The sequence below is a fragment of the Dendropsophus ebraccatus genome, chromosome 10, assembly GCF_027789765.1.
Source record: "Dendropsophus ebraccatus isolate aDenEbr1 chromosome 10, aDenEbr1.pat, whole genome shotgun sequence".
In the NCBI taxonomy this organism is placed as follows: domain Eukaryota; kingdom Metazoa; phylum Chordata; class Amphibia; order Anura; family Hylidae; genus Dendropsophus; species Dendropsophus ebraccatus.
In genome coordinates, this window is record NC_091463.1 from 33,071,754 (window position 1) to 33,092,928 (window position 21,175).

Consider the following 21,175-nt stretch of genomic DNA (forward strand, 5'->3'; position numbering starts at 1 on the left):
GCCTCCAAACATAGCATCTTGAATAGACATAGGCTGTTCAGAATCTTCAATACCCATTACACTTCTTATGGCTTTAATTAGGGTGTCTGAGTCTTCAGAGGAGAAGTAAAACTTTCCAGACTCCTTGGGAGCAGGATCAGCGGGAATTTCACCCTCCTCAGAAGCTTCCTTCTCTTCCTCAGACTCAGAAATAACATATTTACGCTTTTTAGGTGGAGGCGGAGATTTGCGAGCTGGTGAGGTAGCAGAAGCAGCAGGGGTTAATTTGGACATAGAGGATTTGATTTCCTGGCGGATAACTTTGCGCAGTTCCTCTGATATGGAAACACGAGAAGGGGGATGCAGCTTATTGTAGCATACTTTACAAAACTGCTTTGCATAATCATCAGGTAATTTATCATTACAGCCCACACATCTTCTACTTTTTGCTTTCTTTTGTGTCACCTTTTCTCCCTAAAAGAGACCCAAAGGACAATCATAGGAAAGGAACTCAAAAGAAAAGATCGTTTCCTAAGTATAGGAGACCCCAAAGGGTTAACTCAGAGCTGGCAGCAGCAGTAGACTCAGCAGCCTCTCCTGTAGCACCAGGAGAATCCATGATGGCAGAGAGAGAGACAGGTATATCTTACGCTTAAGTAGTGCTGAGTCTGGTTTGAATTTTGGTGCCCACGAGTCACCGGACGCTGCTGCCAAACTTCCGGTCTGTCCTCCGTACACTGTCCGAGCCACCAGGGGATTCGCTACACTTGCTGGAGAGGAAGAGGTTTGAATTTTGGCACCAAAAACGCCTAGCCCCGATCACGGAAGTCCATGCGGAGGATCGTATGCCGGCGTCTGACTTCACCTGTGCGACACATCCGCCGAGGCGAGCGAGGGCATCGGCACCATGAACGTCTCCCTGCATCAACTCCAGTCGAGCGCCGCAGGGAGACTGGGGGATCCCTAAGCCAAAGACCAGCATTTGCAGGGGGTACAGAGGCATACTCCGGACCACTCCTGAGGGTTATCGTCCCAACCCATGACCTGGAAAGATCAGAGGTAACTCTGTATTCCACTTGATCCTGACAGGAACAGGAAAAACACTGAGGTGGGATTGGGGGAGTGCCCTTTTAACCTCTATCTGTATTTCCTGTTCCTGCTAGGTCAAGGGTGACATCCTCCATGTGGTGCTGTCATGTGGACGATTTATAAAAATGCATTTTTCGGCTAATAAACCCAATTACAAAGTTTCTTAAAATGCCTGGACTATTGATTTCTGAAAAAAAAAAAATTCACTAATGACACTTTAAAAAAATTAAAGTAAATTGCAAACATGTTTTATATCACATCTACTGTTAAGATTTAGAAAATTCTGACATTGCCCATTCAAAAGGAGTATTCCCATGTTGGCATATCTACAGGATGCAGGTCCCACTCGACATCAACAGCTCAACCCTCCATTTTTTTCAACAGCACTTTATAAGACTCCCATTAAAGTCTATTGGCATTTTAGAAACAGCACAGGACCACAAGCTACAGTGGGGTTATGTAGCAGTACATTCAGAAGTGCCAAATCCACTGTGGCTTGTCCTCTGAAGACTTTGCAATTTATTGACGTCAATGGGTCAGCAAAAAACCTGCTATAGTGATGGATTTTCCAGTTTTTGCAGACCCATCAGTCTATAATTAGTAACACCCAGTTTATGCGGTACATGTAAATGTACTCCTGTCCTGGGAGAAGATTCCTAGGACGGGATCCATCTTTTCCCAGCACCTGGGAAGGAGCACCGCAGCCCGATGAGTGGAATACAGATAGGGACGAAGCGCTTCGCCCTTACTGTAAATATTCACTCATCTCTATTAAAACAAAAACTTTGTGAGTGTAGTGCACGCAAGCAGCTGTAAGTTGTGGCAATCCTACAGTGAGAAGAAACATGGGAATTGTAATTCTTTACATTGGTTGTTCCACCCACAGCAAGTCCTGCCAGTATGAAACAGCTGCAAAGCTAAACATAAGTGACAACCCCTTCTTGTAAACTACAGTGACATCTGCAGATCATTCAGACAAATTCTGACACTTATGGCGCGTTTACAGAGATTAATGACAGATCTTTGAAGCCAAAGCCAGGAACAGACTATACACAGGGAACAGGTCATCAAGGAAAGACTGACATTTCTCCTCTTCCAATCCATTCCTGGCTTTCGCTTAAAAAAAAAAAAAAAATCTGTTAGACAAACTTGTCTGTGTAAACGCACCATAAGGGCCCTATTATATAGAGAGATAGTCTGCCGAATCAGGCCACTTCATCAGATCATCGCTCTGTGTAATAAAGTCCTGACCTAAAATTGGCACCGGGAAGCGGTAGCGTAAGAACTTAATATAATTTTAAAACAAGTGCTGCATGATAACCTTGACGTGTAATAGGCTCAGTAACCGAGCGCCAATCTAGCCCATAAGCGGTCATTTACTATATTGACTGCTCTTAAGATGCCTTTACACAGATTTATCTGACAGATTTTTGAAGCCAAAGCCAGGAAAAGACTATAAACAGAACAAATCATTAAAAAAACACTGAGATTTCTCTTTTCAAATCCATTCCTGACTGTGGCTTCACAAATCTGTCAGATAAATTTGTGTAAAGGCCCTATTCAGCAGTTTTCCCAAAATAACCTGTGTGTTTGCAGCCTCCAGGCACCCTCACCCGAGTCCAGAAGTGCCTTTTAATTGTGATCTGTAGAGATGAGGTAGTTTACAGTACAAATGAAAGGAAGTTGCTTTGTTAGCTCGGCAATCAGTCTGCGCCGCTCCACTCCAGGTGTCTGGGAAAATTCTCCCAGGACAGGATCCAGCTGTGCAGAGCTGCACAGACTTCGAAGGGAGCAGGCTGAAAAACAGACTGCCAAGCTAACGAAGCGATTCACTTCATTTTCATTGTAAAATCGCTCATCTCTAGAGTTAGTAGGTATCAATCATTAGAAATACACTAAGGGGGACATGTATCATCCGGCGTTTTTTTTTTTTTTTTTGGCGTAAAGAGCCGAATAGCAAATGGGCTCTTTACGCCGGGGGGGGGGGGGGGGGGGGGGGCGGGGCGGACTCAGTCGCGCGATTTATCTTTTTTTTTTTTTTTTAAGATACGCCGAAAACCTACTCCAGTCCTCAGCTGGCGTAGGTTTTCGGACGTGCGCACCGACTCGCACGGGATTTATGTAGAGGAAGTCAGCCGGACTTAAATGTCCCCCTAAGAGTTGTTAGTTTCCCCATATGTAGTTATAAGAAGTTGAACATATGGGGGTGGGGGGGGGGGAGAGTGAGTGTGTAGGGAGCTACATAGTAACAATTCAGCAACAGAAGACGCAGTAAAGTAGAGTTCTGATGGTTTTCCCCCCAAAGCTGCCACCAACATCCCCATTGATACAGTGACTACTGTGATATTAACCAAATATAAAAACAAATCAATAGACAGTGATGTCAGAACAAGGTTTTATTTAATAAAGTTTCCTTCTGTCTGGGTTCAACCACTGGTCTGCTTGGCTGCCAGTCTCTTGTCTCTCTCCTCAGCAATAGTAAGGCGGATACCCTTTCCACGTGGCAATGAAATCCAGGGCTTGTTACCCTATACAAGAAAATAAAGTCATGTTTACAATAATGTAATATACTGAACTTATGACATGCAGGATGCTAGTTCTTCCCCAGATCTCCATAAAACCTGGCACAGTATGGTGTACAATGAAGTGTACTTCGATAAGTTACAGAAATCCAGATGAAGCTTACATGAATGCAGGCTTTCCTCATCACTCCCACTGCCTGGAATGTAGACACACACACGGGTATTACACACCCTACACACACAGCCAGTTTGGGTGTCGCCACTGGTTAAAATACAGCAAGTCTGTTTATCTGCATTTCTTCATCATACAATGAAAAACCCACTGAGGCCATGTCAGTGTTTAGAGAATTAGACAGGTTGAGAATCTATTGAAGAAATAGTCATCTTTCTTTTAGCACTAGACAGAAGTGCGATTACAGTGCACATTAGATTTGCCTTCAGTGTTGAAAAGCTAACCAACATGTCAGAAAGAGGATGGTATCAAGAACAAGCCTCCTGATCTACCCGACTACATATTTATAAGCAGCAGCTACATATCTACCAGAAGCCTATTGTTTTCCTCTTTTGTTGACATCAGAGCCCAGTGAAGGCCCACAGAAGGACAGTACATGTGCCATAAAAGCAGGGAGATAACTGAGTAGAATAACCCTTTACGCATAATCCCATAACGACCTAATCTGCACCCAGTTCCGACAGATGGACATCCAGGTACGTGACTGCGCCTGAGCCGGTCACCCGCCACAACCAGAGTCGACCCCGGTAGCTGCAGTTAACCTTATAGGTGCTGCGATCAGTGCAATCACAGCACTGATCTCTATTCCCCATCCCAGCTGTGCAGAGTGATTGCACAGCCCCGATGGTTACTATAACAGGAGGCTTCCCTGAGGTCATAGCTATGAAAGCTGATCAGGCTCAATCTAAGGAAGATCAGCACTGCAATGTAATGCACATGTAATCAGGCAATACCCCAGTGAAGTCTGCTGGGACAATAAAATTAACCACTAACCTTAAAAGGAACCTGTCACCCCCCTGTGCCGGGGGGGGGGGGGTGACAGGTTCCATCTAAGTGCAATATGTCACGAAAAGAAAATACAAAACACTCTCAGAGTCAGTAAGATAAGTTAAAGCATCTTGTGGCTATGACTGCATAAAATGAGACAGGTTGGGCTCTGGTCCTGAAAGGGTTTAAACAAATGTAACTTGCAATATGTTGCTTCCTGGGGAGAACATGAACAGCCTAGTCTTACCTTTCTGTGCTCAGTGTCCTCTTTGGGTCCTGGCTGAACAATCCCATCTCCACTTCAGCATGGCTGAGCAGGCTGTCACAGCCAGACAAGTCAATCACCAACTGAGATGGGACAGCATCCAGTGACAGCCAGCTCAGCTAGACAAGTCTGATTGTTCAGCTGGGTCCTGAGGAGGACGTACAAGCACCCTGGGAAGCATGGACAGGTAATAAAAGCTGTTCAGGTTATCCCCAAGGGCAGCCAGCAACATTAAAAGTTAAGTTTGAGTAGAATAACCCTTTAAATTGATCTATGGATTATAATTGCAGCAGTACCAAATAACTATTTTTATGAAAAAAAATATTACTAGTTCAACAAGCCTACATACCCAACAGAACAGAATGAATAATGTGCAAAAGCAACATGAATTAGTTGCCCAGTAGTTTTTCTGATTGATTGTTGCCATTTATAATTTATTCCCATACCGATACATTTTTCTCTTTTACAATTTGTGGCCCCTGCATCTGGGTGTTATCTATGTCTCTCATATTACCAATGTATATTCTTATACATACTGCCGCCTCCCCCTTCCCTCCCTTAACCCCTGTCCAACCTTTTCTTCTACCAGTATTTAATTTTTGTATGTTATTTTCCCCTTTGCTGTTAACCTTTTATGAAAGCTTCAATAAAAAAAAAAAAAAAAAAAAAACCTGAATGTGTTGCAATGAACATGCAGACCCTGGGCTAAGATACCGTATACACTCTAACTTCTAGACCTGGATATATGTTTTTTAGATTTCTGCTGCTTACACAGTGCTGACTTTCTGCAGTGCCATAGACTGACAGTAACCAACTGGGCTCATATGCATATAAGACACAGAACAAAAATAAAATCCAGCATAACGACAATGTAACATAGGAAAAGACAACACACTTCAAGTAGATGTTGCCATTGCATAGACATGTTTCTTACATGCCAGATTTGGAAGACACAAGATTTGCCCAGGCTTAGACCACAGTGGTTAGCACAAGATGCCATGATATTAACAAACATCACCATTGTCAGTGATGGGCACCAAAGGGGTACTTAGCAAACATGAACTGGGTTCAGAAAAATAAACACATTTTCTATAGGAGTTTACTACTGCTCTGGACAGTTCTGTTACTGACAAATTGCAGCAGAGAGCGCTGTGTTAGACTGGAAAAAATACATCACTTCCTGCGGGACATGCAGCAGCTGAGCACTGGAAGACTTTTTTTTTAAAAAAACAGAAGTAAAAATCTGAAAAATTTTCAGAAACCAGATGATTTAAAGACTTTTTTCCCCTCTGGAGAACCCCTTTAAGTATCTTACACACTTTAAATTTTCAAGACAAGGGAGAAAACCTCCATCTCAAAGGTTATAGGAACTTACTTTGCCAATGACGAAAATGTTTGACAGCCTGGTGGCAAAGCTGTTACCATTGGCATCCTTGACGTGAACCACATCAAAGGAGCCTGGGTGCCTCTCTCTGTTGGTGATGACTCCAATACGACCCAAGTTAGCACCTCCAGTTACCATGCAGAGGTTACCTGTAACAGGACAGTAGAATTAGTATAATTATGTCAATGTCCATTTGTTGCAGACTCAAAGTTAAGCAAAAAAGAGACACCTGCCATATGTGAGTACCACAGAAACCTACTGATGTTGCGGTATACGCAAGTACACCACAAGCACTCTTAGGGGCTTAATCATTTCATTTAGTTGTTTAAGTGTGTTTGTGTAAAATCAGAAAAGAGCTGTGTCCTCTCCTGACCGATGGTTTGGTAAATACTTGTACTCGCTACAAAATAATTCTGAAAAATCTATTATAGCTCTGTGTTGTGCAGTCTGTCATTTTAGAAATGTAAGGCTAAAATAGCCCCCTGGCGATACCAGGTGAGGTGTGTTCCTATGCAGTCAAAGCGGACAGTGCCAGACTGCAAGAACAGACTGCCCCCCCACCACCTAGTTGGCCCTTTATGCATACATTTCTATTAATGGTAAAATCGCTACAAGGATCAATGTCCCAGAATTTCATAGGAAAAACCCACATACCAGCAGGGTCACGGAGATATGAGTGCCCGAAGCCCGGCGTGCGTGCTCACAGGAGAGTCCGACGCTCAGAGAATGAATGGGGAGTCCGATTCTCCGTCATTCTTTATGGGCATCGGACTGTCCTGTGAGCGCGCGCGCTGAGCGCTCATATCTCCGTGGCCCGACGGGATCAGGAAGCGGGACCCGACGGGATCAGGTGAGTACAGGGGGCTGTAATGGGGGGGTCGGGAGCCTGTCACCCCAGCACGGGGGGGGGGGGGGGTTACAGGTCCTCTTTAATTAGGACAGTAACATATAGAACATTTAAGTGGTGGATAACCCCTTTAAAGGGGTAGTTCACTCAAAAAAATGTTTTCTTTCCGATCAACTGGTGACGGAAATATGTAATTTACTTATATTAAAGAGAAAAAAAAAAATCTCTTCTCCATTACTTATCAGCTGTTGTATGTCCTGCACGAAGTGGCATATTCTTTCCAGTATGGAGAGCAGGAGAGGTTTTCTACGGGTATTTGCTACTGCTCATACTGACGAACAGTGGACAGTACGGACAGTGGTTGAAGCAGAGAGAACCATGTCAGACAAGAGAGAATAAACCAATTCCTGCAGCACATACAGCGGCTGATAAGTCCTGGAAGACTTGATATTTTTTTTTATAGATTACAAGTCTGTGGCACCAATTGATCTGATATTTTTCCCCCCTGAACAAACCCTTTAATGCATAACACTGAAGGCTGTTCTTCAGATTATCTCCTCTATAATAGACCATAGTACACACATGTAGTGCCTATAGTATCCTGTAGAGGATTACAATATTGGTCACAGCATTAGGACAGTTGGGTTTTTGCCAGAAATGCCCTCTTTGAAGTGACCGCTATTTGGTATTAACAGGCCGCTAAATAATTGTTGCTTGCTGTAGTATTCCTGACAGAACAAGTCACTACATTCAGGCTATAAGAGCCTACACCAAGATAATTGTGCACAAGTAGCATGTATGGTGCAAAGATCGCAGCTGCTTCCCAATGGGGCTATGATCACAGTTCTTAGAAAGAACCTAGAAAGAAGCCTCCATCCTGCGGGAAAAACCCTACAGACATCCCTGCCCTCAAAAACCTATTCCACTATACCAAGAACATTTGATGGCTGTTTATACTCCGATAGACAGATCAAGCCAATAATGATCAGCAGGACAGATGTAGTTCTTAAGAAATTTAACAACAAAAATGGTCTGACTCTTCTGAAATATAAAGTGAAAAAGTGTTTATGTGGTCAGTGTCACTCACCAGTATCGAACTTGATGAAGTCTGTGATTTTGCCAGTTTCCAGGTCAATCTGAACAGTGTCATTGACCTTAATGAGGGGGTCAGGATAACGGATGGTGCGGGCATCATGGGTCACCAAGTGAGGGATTCCTTTTGTTCCCACCCAGGTCTTCCTCACCTTGCACAGCTTGTACTGGAGAAGGTAAAGTTAATGATCAATGCCTAGCAATAGGAATACTGAAGCTGTGTGATACCAATACAAGTCATTTCTAGTATCTATGCATTCTTCTAAAGTACCTCTATCATATACTTTTTAAGCCATCTTTATTCAGGCACCATATTCACACACTAAGGTTTCAAGTAGAGAACAGGCCACCAAATCCACAAGCACAAATATAAATGCAAACTTAACAGGCCAAAAAGGTAAAACTAGCTACAGAATTAATAAAAAGTGTATATAATAATCTTACATTACAGAAGTATATAACATCTAGACATGGCCTAAAGTGCCACAGGGAGCCCGAGGTAATCCAGATCCCCAACAAACAAGGTACAGCCCAGAGTTCTTAGGGTACATTCACACTGCGTTTTGTGTCTCCACAGGATCTGTCAGCTTCCCGTCAAGAACTGGATGCCTATGTACACATTGACTAAGAGCAGCTGATGCTTTTTATTTCAGTGATTTGATGCCACAATTAAGTCCTGCTAATAATTTGCATATCTGGCACGAGTCGAATCACTATGCAACTCCATTGAGCCACAGAAATAAACTGAATCCACTGCTCTTCGTCACAGTATACGTCAGCATCCCATGCCAACAAATACCAATGATGAAGGCTCAAAACGCTGAGTAAACCCACCCTTAACCAAGCAGTACCTTTAACGGGGGAACCAATTCTATCATCATTTTCGGACTTAATGTTGCACTTTACTTGGTAACAGCTGAATCCCGCTGATATGGTACTGCAAGGACCCCAAAGTTAGTTGTCATTACCTTTGCCTCTTCAGCTGTGATTCTGTGCACTGCAAATCTACCCTTGGTGTCATATACCAGACGGAAGTGCTCACCAGTTTTTTCAATGCTGATGACATCTGTAAAACACCACAAGAGGATGAATCTTACATGCAGTTAAGAGGACTGAAGAGACATGGTGTCAGATTTCATATTATGACACTGTACACAGTAGCGGATTAGTGAATTAACAGAAGGCAGAAAAGCTGCACTATTTGAATAAACTTCACATCTATGACGACCACATCTAAGTCTCCACTAATGTGAATAGGTGTACATGCACTGTACTGAGCGCTCTGTGTCTGTCAGGTTTCCTCAGGAGAAATAAACATGGGAAACAGTTACCAGCCTTAACTACAGCGTCACTATATGGGGCTTGTACCACCTTAGTTCTTTAACCGTGGATCTCTCTTGATCACACAAAGTAACTGTTCTGCATCTATTGCCTGGTACATTTTGGAATTATTTGGCTCTATAGTGAAATTAGAATATGTAACCCTCTATATGAAAGTAGTCACCTAGTCCAACAGGACAAAAGGGAAGACTACTCCAGCATGTTACCAGCCAATAGTAACCTGTGACTGTAAGGCCAACATTGCAATCACTAATTGCTGGGATCTGTTAGGTACATCAGGTTACAACCCTGATAACATAACAAAATGGAGTAAACAAAAATTCTGAAAACTGACTAGACACCAGCAGTCACTTCCTTCGAGTTAGAGGGATTTTCCCCATACACTTAAGACACCTTAGCACTTAGCTGTTCTTGTGCAAAGTTCCCCACCCTGCACACTATGATATTAGGTCCATGGACAAACCATATCAGGCTGCCACAGTGACCAATGTCTCCCCCAGCAGTGATGTTCTCTCCATACAGCACAGGAGCAGGGTTCTGATGCAGGATTAGTAAAGTGAATGTATTTCACTATTTTTTCTGCATCTAGAGCTCAAATGCAGAGATGCAGAGACATGTAGGATTACTGATCAAGTAGTAATACTCACCTACCCTGAGCCCATGCAGTAGCCATGCTGACAAGACCAGTGACCACTTAGTCACAGACTAGATTGGGATCCCGCCAGTGGCCACAGTGGCACAGAGTTCCTGTGGGGATGCCATACCACTAGGACGTGGCAGTGATGAGGGGGCTGGTAGCATTGGCATTGCTGCAGGAGCTTAGGAGATGTTGTTTTTTTTTTACCCCCTTGAGAACCCCTTTACCCCCACTTATGAGTTCTATAGACAGTACTAATCCATTTCTCACCCATGAATCCAGCAGGGTAGGTGATATCTGTGCGGACCTTGCCATCAATCTTGATGAAGCGCTGCATGCAAATCTTCTTGACCTCATCTCCGGTAAGGGCGTACTTCAGCCTGTTCCTCAGGAAAATGATGAGGGGCAGACACTCCCGAAGCTTGTGGGGACCAGTGGACGGACGTGGTGCCTGGAGGTGGATTGATGAAACCATTACATCGTATAGCGGATACAGGACTCATCATACACTATACAGGGGTCATTCTATCTACAACCAGCGCCTAGTCTAGAAGGCACCATGGTTACAGATACCCTCCAGAAGGAGGAGATGCCCCCACATCACAGTATAGAAGATACAGGGATCATTCTATCTACAACCAGATGCTAGTCTAGAAGGCACTGCGGTTACAGATACCCTCCAGTGTCTATAGCTCCTCCAGAAGGAGGAGAGGCCTCCACATCACAGTATAGAAGATACAGGGATCATTCTATCTACAACCAGATGCTAGTCTAGAAGGCACTGCGGTTACAGATTCCTCCTTCTGGAGGAGCTATAGACACTGGAGGGTGAGGCCTCCACATCACAGTATAGCAGATACTCACAAAGACACCAGTCAGCTTATCCAGCATCCAGTGCTTGGGCGCCGCGACACGCTTCAAGTGCTTCTTGGGTCCGCGAGCCTGTATAAGGGGAGAGAAGAAAATTCTAGGTTACATTATACAGTCACTGTATATGCACACACATCTCATCACTGTATTCGCCCAGCAGTGAATGGGACACATGCAGTCAGTATACACTCCTGCAATAACCAGGCTGAGACTCTCCAGCCAGGGCAGAACTACAACTCCCAGCATGCCCTGACAGCAGGCAGCCTTCCTCCCCATAGCAGTGAATGGGACACATGCAGTCAGTATATATACACTGCTGCAATAACCAGGCTGAGACTCTCCAGCCAGGGCAGAACTACAACTCCCAGCCTTGTGCTGGCAGGGCATGCTGGGAGTTGTAGTGCTGCCACACACCATATAACACTTCCCCCATCCCGGACAACAAGAACCGGCCTGACCGCCTCACTACAGTGTTCACACCGGAGCGGTAACGCTCACCAGCCGCACTACACAGCCCACCAGCCGAGGCCATGACACCTTGCTAGGTCTCCGGCAGCAATGGCGGCCCGGGCCCCCCGTGGACTTTTAGCACTTTAGGAAGTGCCTGATGGGTCAATAACGGACGGGGACGAGTGTCTGTGGCTTATACTACATTACCATGGAGAAACCGGGGCAGGGACCGGGGGGAGGACGGAGGATGGGGCTGGATGGGATCTACGGGATAACGGAGAAGAAGTCTCACCATGGCTGCGTCTGCAATGGAAAGGACCTCCCTCTTCCGGGGCGGGCGGGATAACCTTGCGCCACTGACGGCGAGCGAGCAGGGACAAGACTTCCGTGTGTGTTACCTCGTGCAGTGACCTCTGCTGGCCTGGGGTGGTACTGCATTATATAGGGTTTCTGCTTATCCAACTGCCAGAAGCTGAGATATGTATCCACCTTATCCAGTGTTCCCCAACCCGTGTCAGGGCATGCTGGGAGTTGTAGTTTTGCAACACATCCACAGGTTAGGGAAAGCTATGATCTATTTTATTCATTAAAAAAACCCCTGAATCTGAGAATGTGAATGAATGATTTTCTCTACAGTTATACAGTTTTGGTTTCTAACAAACATCAGTATTATTACTGTGGACAGTATAGTACCTATTGATTTCTATGGACACTTTTACACCTCTGTAGTTGCTGTGGATCCATAAAAGGGCCACAATCCGTGGAGCGAAAAATACTGCATGGCGTTTTTGTAGTATTTTTTATATGCGGTTCTGCCGTTCTTTTCCTGTGGTCTTGCTGCAAATTGCACAATCATGGTAAAATAGCGCAATCTTGCTGAGATTTTGGTAAAAGCACAGCAATTCATAACACAATAAAGGGAAAAACAGCAGAAATGCATCAAAAATGCATAAAAACCGCATTAAACCATAGGCAGACAACCATTTATTGCCAAGGCCACAATTTTTATGCAAACAAAATTGCCTCCCCCCCCCCCCCCTTTCCTAAAGGTAGGCCTAGTTGCATGTCAAACCAGCAGCCTTCCAGCTGTTGCAGAACTACAATTCCCATCATGCCAGGACACCCAAAGCTTTGGATTTGGCTGTCTAGGCATGATGGGAATTGTAGTTTAGCAACAGTTGGGGGGGCAGCAGATTTGACCCCTGTGGCAGGCACACACGCACGCACGCACACACACACACACACACACACACACACACACACACACACACACACACACACACACACACACACACACACACACACACTCTGACACTCTTACAATTATTCACACTGAAAAAAAATGGCCTGAATTCAAATAAAACTTTACCCCTGCGCTTAGGGGGTGAAGATTGTCATTGCAGGGACAAATTTAAAGGGGTACTCCGGTAAAAAAAAATGTTTTTTCAAACTAGCTGGTGCCAGAAAGTTATACAGATTTGAAAATTACTTCTATTTAAAAATCTGAAATCCTCCAGTACTTATCAGCTGCTGTATGCCCTGCAGAAGTGGTGTATTCTTTCCTGTCTGACAGAGTGCTCTCTGCTGCTACATCTGTCTATGTCAGGAACTGTTCAGAGCAGGAGAGGTTTCTATGGGGCAGCAGAGAGCAGACTGGAAAGAATACACCGCTCCCTGCAGGACATACAGCAGCTAATAAGTACTGGAAGCTTTGAGATATATAAATTAGACGTAATTTGCAAATCTGTATCATTTTCTAACACCAGTTGATTTAAAAAAAATAGGAGTGCTCGCCCATGGCAGCTAATCAGATTCCATCTTTCATAGAATCTTTGCAGAGGCGTTGATGGTTGCCATGGGCAACAACTACTGTACCTATAGACCACTTTAAATCCAATTGACTCCATTCCATTTTCCTGTCCTGTGAGGTGCCGCCCATCACAATATTGTACACAAGAATTGACGTGACAATTCTTTCGCGGGAATCAGCCGGCACATAGGCGCGCAGCCGTGAGCAAGTACAGGTGACGGAATTCCATGGAATTTATCCGCGAGAATTCTGTAGTCTGAACCCGCCCTAATAGTAAATACACCACAAGACACCAGGGCCCTCCTTCACTAGGCCGCCGCCATGTTTTTTTCTACATACAGATGTCAAATAGTTGCACATTTTGGTATTTAGTAATTTTGTAGAACTTAATGGGTTAAGTAAGTGGGAGGTCCAGTCCAGGTTCTCATTAGAAAGCAGGCAGATTCTATATAAGACTGGACAAGACAGCGTCCCTCCTCATCCTGGAGAATTTACACTAGTCCCTTGGTTTTCTTCTGCATTGTTAAAATAAGAGAAAGTCCCTTGGTGTGGAGCAGGCCACAGTTATAGTCAGTGTATGGGACAGCCGCTACTTTGTACTCCTCCCATTTTAAGTAATGGCTGCACCTGGGTGAGACAATGATGCTGCTGCACCCACAGTCTCTCCTGTTCATGAGTCTGCTAAGACCTGCTCACTATACTCCCCTCCATGAGAGTGCCACATGATAGACTGCTGCAATGATGCCGGCACCTGCACACCTGCTGCTCCTCTGGCTGCTTATGGTTGCGTTGCCCCCTGCTATAGGGATGAATGGATTAGGTGCGATTAGCAGCTCTCATTCTCTGCCATTAATTCGCACCTTGATGGACCATGGGCCTTTGAAGTCTGGCATGGCAGCCAAACAGGACCTGAGTATGCAGCACCTACGCTTTATGCTACAATTGTACAAGAGGTCAGCGGATGGAGATGGAAGACCCAAAGCAAGTAGGCCAGTTGGAGCTGCGGTGAGACTTGTAAGGCCTGTCAGTCAAGCACCTTATATTATGGGTAAGAGCAATAGGGTTTGGGGTATAAAGTTATATAAGGCCTCATTCACACTAGTGTTTCTGCTTTATGTTTTTAGGTTTATTATCTGCTTATTGCAAGGTACGTAATGGATAGGGCTGTTTTCACACCAGTCCAAACATTTTATGCATGCACTGGGAAACCTTTTAGCATATATGATGATTGTATACAGGGTGTGTCAAAGGTCTCTGAACACCAGTGGCGTAGCTACCATGGAGACAGACCACGCAACTGCTATGGGGCCTGGGTCCCCCTGATGAAATGTGGTCTGCCTCCATGGTAGTTAAAGCTCACAGCACCTACAGGCAGGGCTCCATCCCCTGCCAGTCTTTCTTGTGGCAGGAGGCAGTATGGGGGAAGGGCCCTAGAAGATTCATGGAGCCCCATGAATCCTATCTATGCCCCTGCTGGACACCCTTTTATTTCAGAAATGAAAATGGCATATCTAATACCCCAGCAAGTAATGTGGGAGGGGGCTATATTTTTGGCTATGTCTTGAACATAGCAGCCATATTGGATCAAGGGCAAGTTTTTCCAAATGGAAGGTGGTCATGTAGCATATCACAGAAGAACAGAATTGTCTCAGAAATCAATTGCTGCAATCTTGTGGTTCAAAAGTGATCAACACATCAAATAGCTGTGCATCAAAGGGAACTTTCTACATTGATAACGTTTTAAACCAAAACTTTGATTTTGGCAATTGATTTCTGAGACAATGTCTTGTCGTCTTTGATAAACGTGTCCAAGATGGCTGCTATGTTCCAGACATGGCTCAAAAGATAGATTCCTGAAATAAAAGTTGTCTTGAGACTTTTGACTCCCCCCCCCCCCCCCCCCCCCCCGTATATAGACCCCAATAAAGACTAGAGTGTCATTTTTACCATTGGCTGATTGTTAGGATTTCAATATATATATTTTTTTAATTAAGCTCAAGCACACTGCAGAGGTAAGTGCTTGTGCTCCGACACACTGGAAAAACTACCAGTGATGTAGTATAAAAACGTGACTTCCTGGCCCCTTCTGGCCTTCCAGAGATGATCAAGAAGCGGAGGACAGCAGAGTTGGCTGTTATACAGCCGTGTAATCTGCAGCAAATCCATCTAGTGTGCATTTACCCTAAGTGTATGTACACATGGGGCAGATACCCAGTGTATTACAGTATCGGCAACATGGATGAGAGTTTATCAAATCTCCTCCACATGCTGGTGAAACTGATTGGTTTATATCTCTATTACACTGTTGGTTTGTTGTGGATTTTCCCCCACTGACTTCAAAAGGAAACTCAAATATATTATTGTGGCTTTATCTGGGGAAGACTGCGGCATATTTGTCCCAATGGCAGCATTAGGCTAGGTTCACATTTCTGCCAGGGCGCCATCAGTAAGTCTTATTGACGCTACAGAACAGAGATGGGGAGTCCATTCAATAAGACATTCACTGATGTAAAAGGATACCCAAGAGATCCTATTGACTTCAATGGTTTATGTCTGGTGTGCGCTTTTTTTCTTTTGCAGAATTTGAGTGGACAAAAATTTCCTGCTTGCAGTATTTTTATTTATTTTTCTGTCTGCTCAGATCCTGCACAATAAATGTAATTTCAGACGATGCTCCCCTTACCGAGGCTACCTGCAGTTCCAGCAAGGAATCTCTTTGAAGCGATGCAGCACTGTAGTGACAGAGCCGCAGCAACTCAAAGCACCTTCCCGGACGTCTGAATGCAGCATTAGGGTCCGATTCCACAGGCCTGATCAACAGTGTAAACGAGTGCCGATCTGCTAGATTGGCGCTCATTTACTGGGCCTATTCCACGGCCCGATGATCGTTTAGCGAGGGCTGCAGGAACATTGTTACCGATGTCCTTGCAGCATACATTACCTAGCAGGGCTTCTCCTCCGCTCCATCTTCCTCCCCGGGTCCCGCGGCACAACATCAACTCCGGAGTGGTCTGACAGCTCAGTCAGGCCGCAACAAAGCTGATGCTGCACCGCGGGACCCAGGGAGGAAGACTGAGCGGAGGAGAAGTCCTGCCAGGCGATGTATGGTGCTTCTCAAATCGTCCGTCGCACACCGCTATTCCAGCGTAGCGATGTGCGGTGGGTGACCAATGATTTTAGGTTTGGGCTTAAATAAATGATCAGCCGATGACTCAATCATCGGCTGATCTTTTTCTCTATTCCACCGAGCGATAATCGGCCGATTATCGCTCCATGGAATAGCCCCTTAGTCAGGCTAGGACTTGCGGGTCTGGGACCCTTCAGATTTGGTGGCTATTTGCATTCAAAGAGGGCTAAATCTAAGAAAAATTATTTGCATCTCTTGTCTTTGTGAAATATGGCAATCAGCAATTTCCTGCAGGATGTTCATTGCATGAGTATTATATATGACCACTATGGCTGCCCTGCCCGTTATCCTTCTACTGTTTGTGATCCCATAGATTTTACTGACTGGCTCGGTGCCATATTTTTTGCTATACATTGTGACTTACCTTACAACATAATGGGTAAACCATAAGCGCTTGTTTTTTTTTTTTTTTCCAGAAAAGAAATGGAGGATACAAAATCTTAAATTTATCCTACATAACCTAAAAAAGGAGGAGCTGGTAAAGGCAACGGTGATGTATCCCCGAACAATGTATTTTGGGGACAGTTCTTACATATGTAAGGTGGAGCCTCTGCCGAATGCTGATCTCTTCTCCAAGACAAGAGTTCCACCTGGAAATTGGGTGTGGGCTGAGACCGATATCACTTCCCACATCAGATCTCTACCGGAGGATGCAAACCAAAGTTTACATGTCCAACTCCTCTGCCGGAGTATTGGGAAACGCACAAGATCGCTGGCTGTTTCAGCCTCCCATATCCCTTTCTTACTCATCTACTTCAACCCTAAAGTCCATAATCCGTCCACTGAGAAGATTTTAACTACAGATTCAGGAAAGGCTGTGCCACGTGAGTTGAGGAGGAAACCACGGCAAGTAGGGACTTTTGGCATTAAGCTTCCGAAAATTTCCAACCAAAGCGAACAACTCAAGAATCATTGCTCCCTGCGTCCATTCTGGGTTAGTTTTCATCAACTGGGATGGGATCACTGGATTATTGCCCCACACAGGTACAACCCTGGCTACTGCAAGGGAGATTGCCCCAGACTTCTGCATGCAGGGTATAATTCACCCAACCATGCCATTATTCAGAACTTTATAAACCAGGTGATTGATGGAAACATCCCACGTCCTTCTTGTGTCCCTTACTCCTATGGTCCAATCAGTGTCCTTATGATTGAACCGGGAGGAAATATCCTGTTTAAAGAATATGAAAATATGATTGCCGAATCGTGCACCTGTCGGTAAGAGAACAGAGACTGTCAGCTAAGAGAGCAGAGGAAAATCAAGCACTTTATAAAGCCACTTTATTAACCTACTTGAAGATGTGTGTGTGTAAATATGTGTGTTATTTAATGCGTCAAGCTTATAGATGTGACTTATGAGCAGGTCTTTTTCTATGGTTGTAAAAGTTTATTCCTCTCCCACCCCAAACTGAAAATAAAACTTTTTTCACTTTTTGTAATTCTATGTATAAATTTTATTGGTGTAGGACTCCCCGGTATATTTTAGGATCCCTGCTATCATGAAGTTGAATTGCAGTCATCGGCTTCTATCTGTATGTTAAATCTGATGATTTTTTTTCAAATATATTTAACTCTAGTGTCTAGGCCTCTTGTGTCTGGCCATAGGTGCTAAAGGGGTATTTTATTTTACAAATTCATCCCAGTAGAAGGGGGATAAGTAGTAGTTTAAGGGGTTCACCCACTGGGACACCTGGAAAATTGTGGCCACAAATGAAAGGCGCTCTGGCTAGCCTGTTCATATGGAGCAACATTTGTCCAGCATCCTTGGGATTGGTAAGGTTCCCAGTGGTTGGACCCCCACAGATCTGCTAGTTATCTATCAGTTGGTTTTTTATTTTTATTGGACAGCTGTCATATAATGGCTGTTATCTTAACTCAACAGCCGCTCATCCAGTCAGTGACTGGAGCGGCGTCTGGAGGAGATGAGGCCAGAACTAGTCATTTGGGCAGTATCCAGGCAATGACTAGTCACTGCTCTCTGCCTACCTGCACTCTCTGCAGGGATTATCAACAGGTAAAGTTGGAAGACCAACTCAAGCAACGTTTACTTACTATTGAACTTCAACGGTAAGTCTTGGCCAACAATGTAAAATAGGGGAATTTGTATTACCCCTGAAAATACAACCAGAAATACACCATCTGCATGTAATCCTAGACTGGGATCACAATTATCTTTGCTCAAAAACACAGCTGGTAGAAGTCAACTGAGCATCGGTAGGAAAATTGAAACCCCATACCTGTGATTTTTTTTTGTTTTGTTTTTACACTACGTTTTACGGTCTGTGGCAAAATAGAACCATGCTCTGGGAATGGAAAAACGGAACGTCTTTATGCATGTTGGTTGTTGGTGTGCCAAATAAAAACTATTCTATATTAATCGACACTAAATAGAAGAAATGCCAGAAAAACTGCCAGGAAATTTGTATCATAAGAAATAAAGCACATTTTTGTGTAAATCGCACTAAATGCGACCAATTTAGGGGCAGGCACCTAGTAATAGGTTTGGCATAGATCACTCAACCTCTTTATTTGACAAATGGCCAAATAGCCTTAAAGTGACTCTGTACCCACAATCTGCCCCCCCCCCCCCCAAACCACTTGTACCTTCGGATAGCTGCTTTTAATCCAAGATCTGTCCTGGGGTCCGTTTGGCAGGTGATGCAGTTATTGTGCTAAAAATTTACTTCTAATCCGGCAGCGCTGTGTCTAACGGCCGGGGCTTACATTTCGATATGCATTAGGCTGGCACACCCTCTCTGTCCTTCCTCCCTGCCCTCCTAATCATTAGGAATGCTCCAGGCAGATTGCTCCCTATGCCCCACCTGTTTGTATAATAAACGTGGGCTGGATCGTTACTACACCTGTGCAAAGCTCAAACAGCAGTAAATGTTCCTGGATCATTCCTAATGATGAGGAGGGTGGGGAGGAAGGACAGAGAGGGTGTGCCAGCCTAATGCATTTACAAATGTAAGCCCCGGCCGTTAGACACAGTAGGATTAAAAGTTGTTTTTAGGACAATAATGGCATCACCTGCCATGAACGGACCCCAGGACAGATTTTGGATTAAAAGCAGCTATCCGAAAGTACAAGTGGTGTGGGGGGGACAGATTGTGGGTACAGAGTTGCTTTAAAGGGGAACTATAAGCAGGTTAGATAAATCTAACCTGCTGATAGCTCCCTAGTGGCCACAGGGCACAGAAGGTATATCTGCTACCTTCATTGTCAGCGCCATTTCTGTGCTGTTTATTCTGAAATTCTCTGCCTGGTAAGTTGTTATAAACACTGGAAGGGAGGGGGGCTACCACCCCCCCTGAGCACTAATCCGGCTGGCCCCCTTCATTGATGATCATTTGGGGCCAACCATCCCTTCTCATAATATAAATGGAGGGGGCCAGCCGGATCGGTGCTTGGGAAGTGGTAGCTCTGCCCCCAGAGCTCCTAGCAGCTTACTGGGCAGAAGATTTGAGAATAAACAGCACAGGAACAGCGTCAAGGATGAAGGTAACAGACGTTAGAGATGAGCGAACCTGGAGCATGCTCGAGTCTATCCGAACCCGAACTTTCGGCATTTGATTAGCGGGGGCTGCTGAACTTGGTTAAAGCCCTAAGACTATGTGGAAATCATGGATATAGTCATTGGCTGTATCCATGTTTTCCAGACAACCTTAGAGCTTTATCCAAGTTCAGCAGCCCCAGCTTATCAAATGCCGATCGTTCGGATCGACTCGAATCCGAACCCGGTTTGCTCATCTCTAACAGACATAGCTCCCTAGTCAGAACAGGGCACTGACAATGAAGCTATCAGCAGGTTAGATTCGTCTGTGTGCTATACTGCTTTTCTGTATCTACCAAAGAGCCCTTTGTTCACTCATAGATATGCAGCTAGGAAGGGGTTAAGCCTTTTATAGTGCTCTTCCAGCTCTTAAATACTTGTTGATATGAATGTCCGTCCGTGTTATATCTACATGTTCTACTTTTCAGAAATACATAGTCTGTGCATATGTAGAGAAGGATGTCATCTTTCACTGCTGAATCCATTAACCTTTAAAGTGTCTACTGAAAGGGCAATTTAATAACCTAAAGCCATGGTTTTGGCAAGCAGACTTAGGTCCTTGTAACCGATAGAATTAATTTCATTTGCCTTTTACAATATACATAGATCAGCCATAACATTAAAGGGGTTATCCAGCGAGAATCTTTCTTTCAAATCAACTGGTTTCAGAAAATGATATAGATTTGTAATTTATTTCTAATAAAAAAAAAATCTCAAGTCTTCCAGTACTTGTCAGCTGCTGTATATCCTGCAGGAAGTGGTATACTCTCTCCAGTTTGACAGTGCTCTCTGCCGCCACCTTTTGTCCATGTCAGGAACTGTCCAGAGCAGGAAAGGTTTTCTATGGGGATTTGCTGCTTCTCTGGACAGTTCCTGTCTTGGACAGAGGTGGCAGCAGAGAGCACTGTGTCAGACTTAAAAGAAAACGTTTCCTGCAGGACATACAGCAGCTGATAAGTATGAGAAGACTTGACATATTTAAATAGAAGTAAATTACAAATCTATATAACTTTCTGAAACCAGCTGATTTGAAAGAAAAAGATTTTTACTGGATAATCGCTCACACATCGCGGTCCCGCTGTGACCAAAATCATGGTAAAAATAGTTCAACTCCACCTGTGCAGATCGCTGTAAAATCACATGGTCTTA

At 44.4% G+C, this 21,175-nt stretch overlaps 2 protein-coding genes across 4 annotated transcripts in view; one reads left to right on the plus strand and one right to left on the minus strand.

Annotated features, from left to right (window-relative positions):
* Nucleotides 1–3,449: 3,449 nt before the first annotated feature.
* The window catches only part of RPS4X (ribosomal protein S4 X-linked), a 490,857-nt gene continuing 473,131 nt past the window's right edge, over nt 3,450–21,175 (minus strand). Inside the window, exons 1-7 of one of the 3 annotated variants that reach the window (XM_069986366.1) lie at nt 11,769–11,793; nt 11,021–11,098; nt 10,427–10,607; nt 9,147–9,244; nt 8,174–8,345; nt 6,231–6,388; nt 3,450–3,596 (exon numbers count right to left, since the gene is read on the minus strand). In XM_069986366.1, coding sequence (XP_069842467.1) covers nt 3,495–3,596; nt 6,231–6,388; nt 8,174–8,345; nt 9,147–9,244; nt 10,427–10,607; nt 11,021–11,098; nt 11,769–11,771 — 792 coding nt within the window. In that variant the 5' untranslated portion in view covers nt 11,772–11,793 and the 3' untranslated portion in view covers nt 3,450–3,494. Of the gene's footprint in view, nt 3,597–6,230; nt 6,389–8,173; nt 8,346–9,146; nt 9,245–10,426; nt 10,608–11,020; nt 11,100–11,683; nt 11,703–11,768; nt 11,794–21,175 lie in introns of those variants that run through there. The other 2 variants (XM_069986368.1, XM_069986367.1) reach the window with 2 other exon arrangements.
* On the plus strand, nt 14,094–17,695 carry LOC138765776 (bone morphogenetic protein 15-like). Its single transcript, XM_069942828.1, has 2 exons — nt 14,094–14,334; nt 16,890–17,695. The coding sequence occupies exons 1-2, from the start codon at nt 14,094–14,096 to the stop codon at nt 17,693–17,695; spliced, it is 1,047 nt and encodes a 348-aa protein (XP_069798929.1).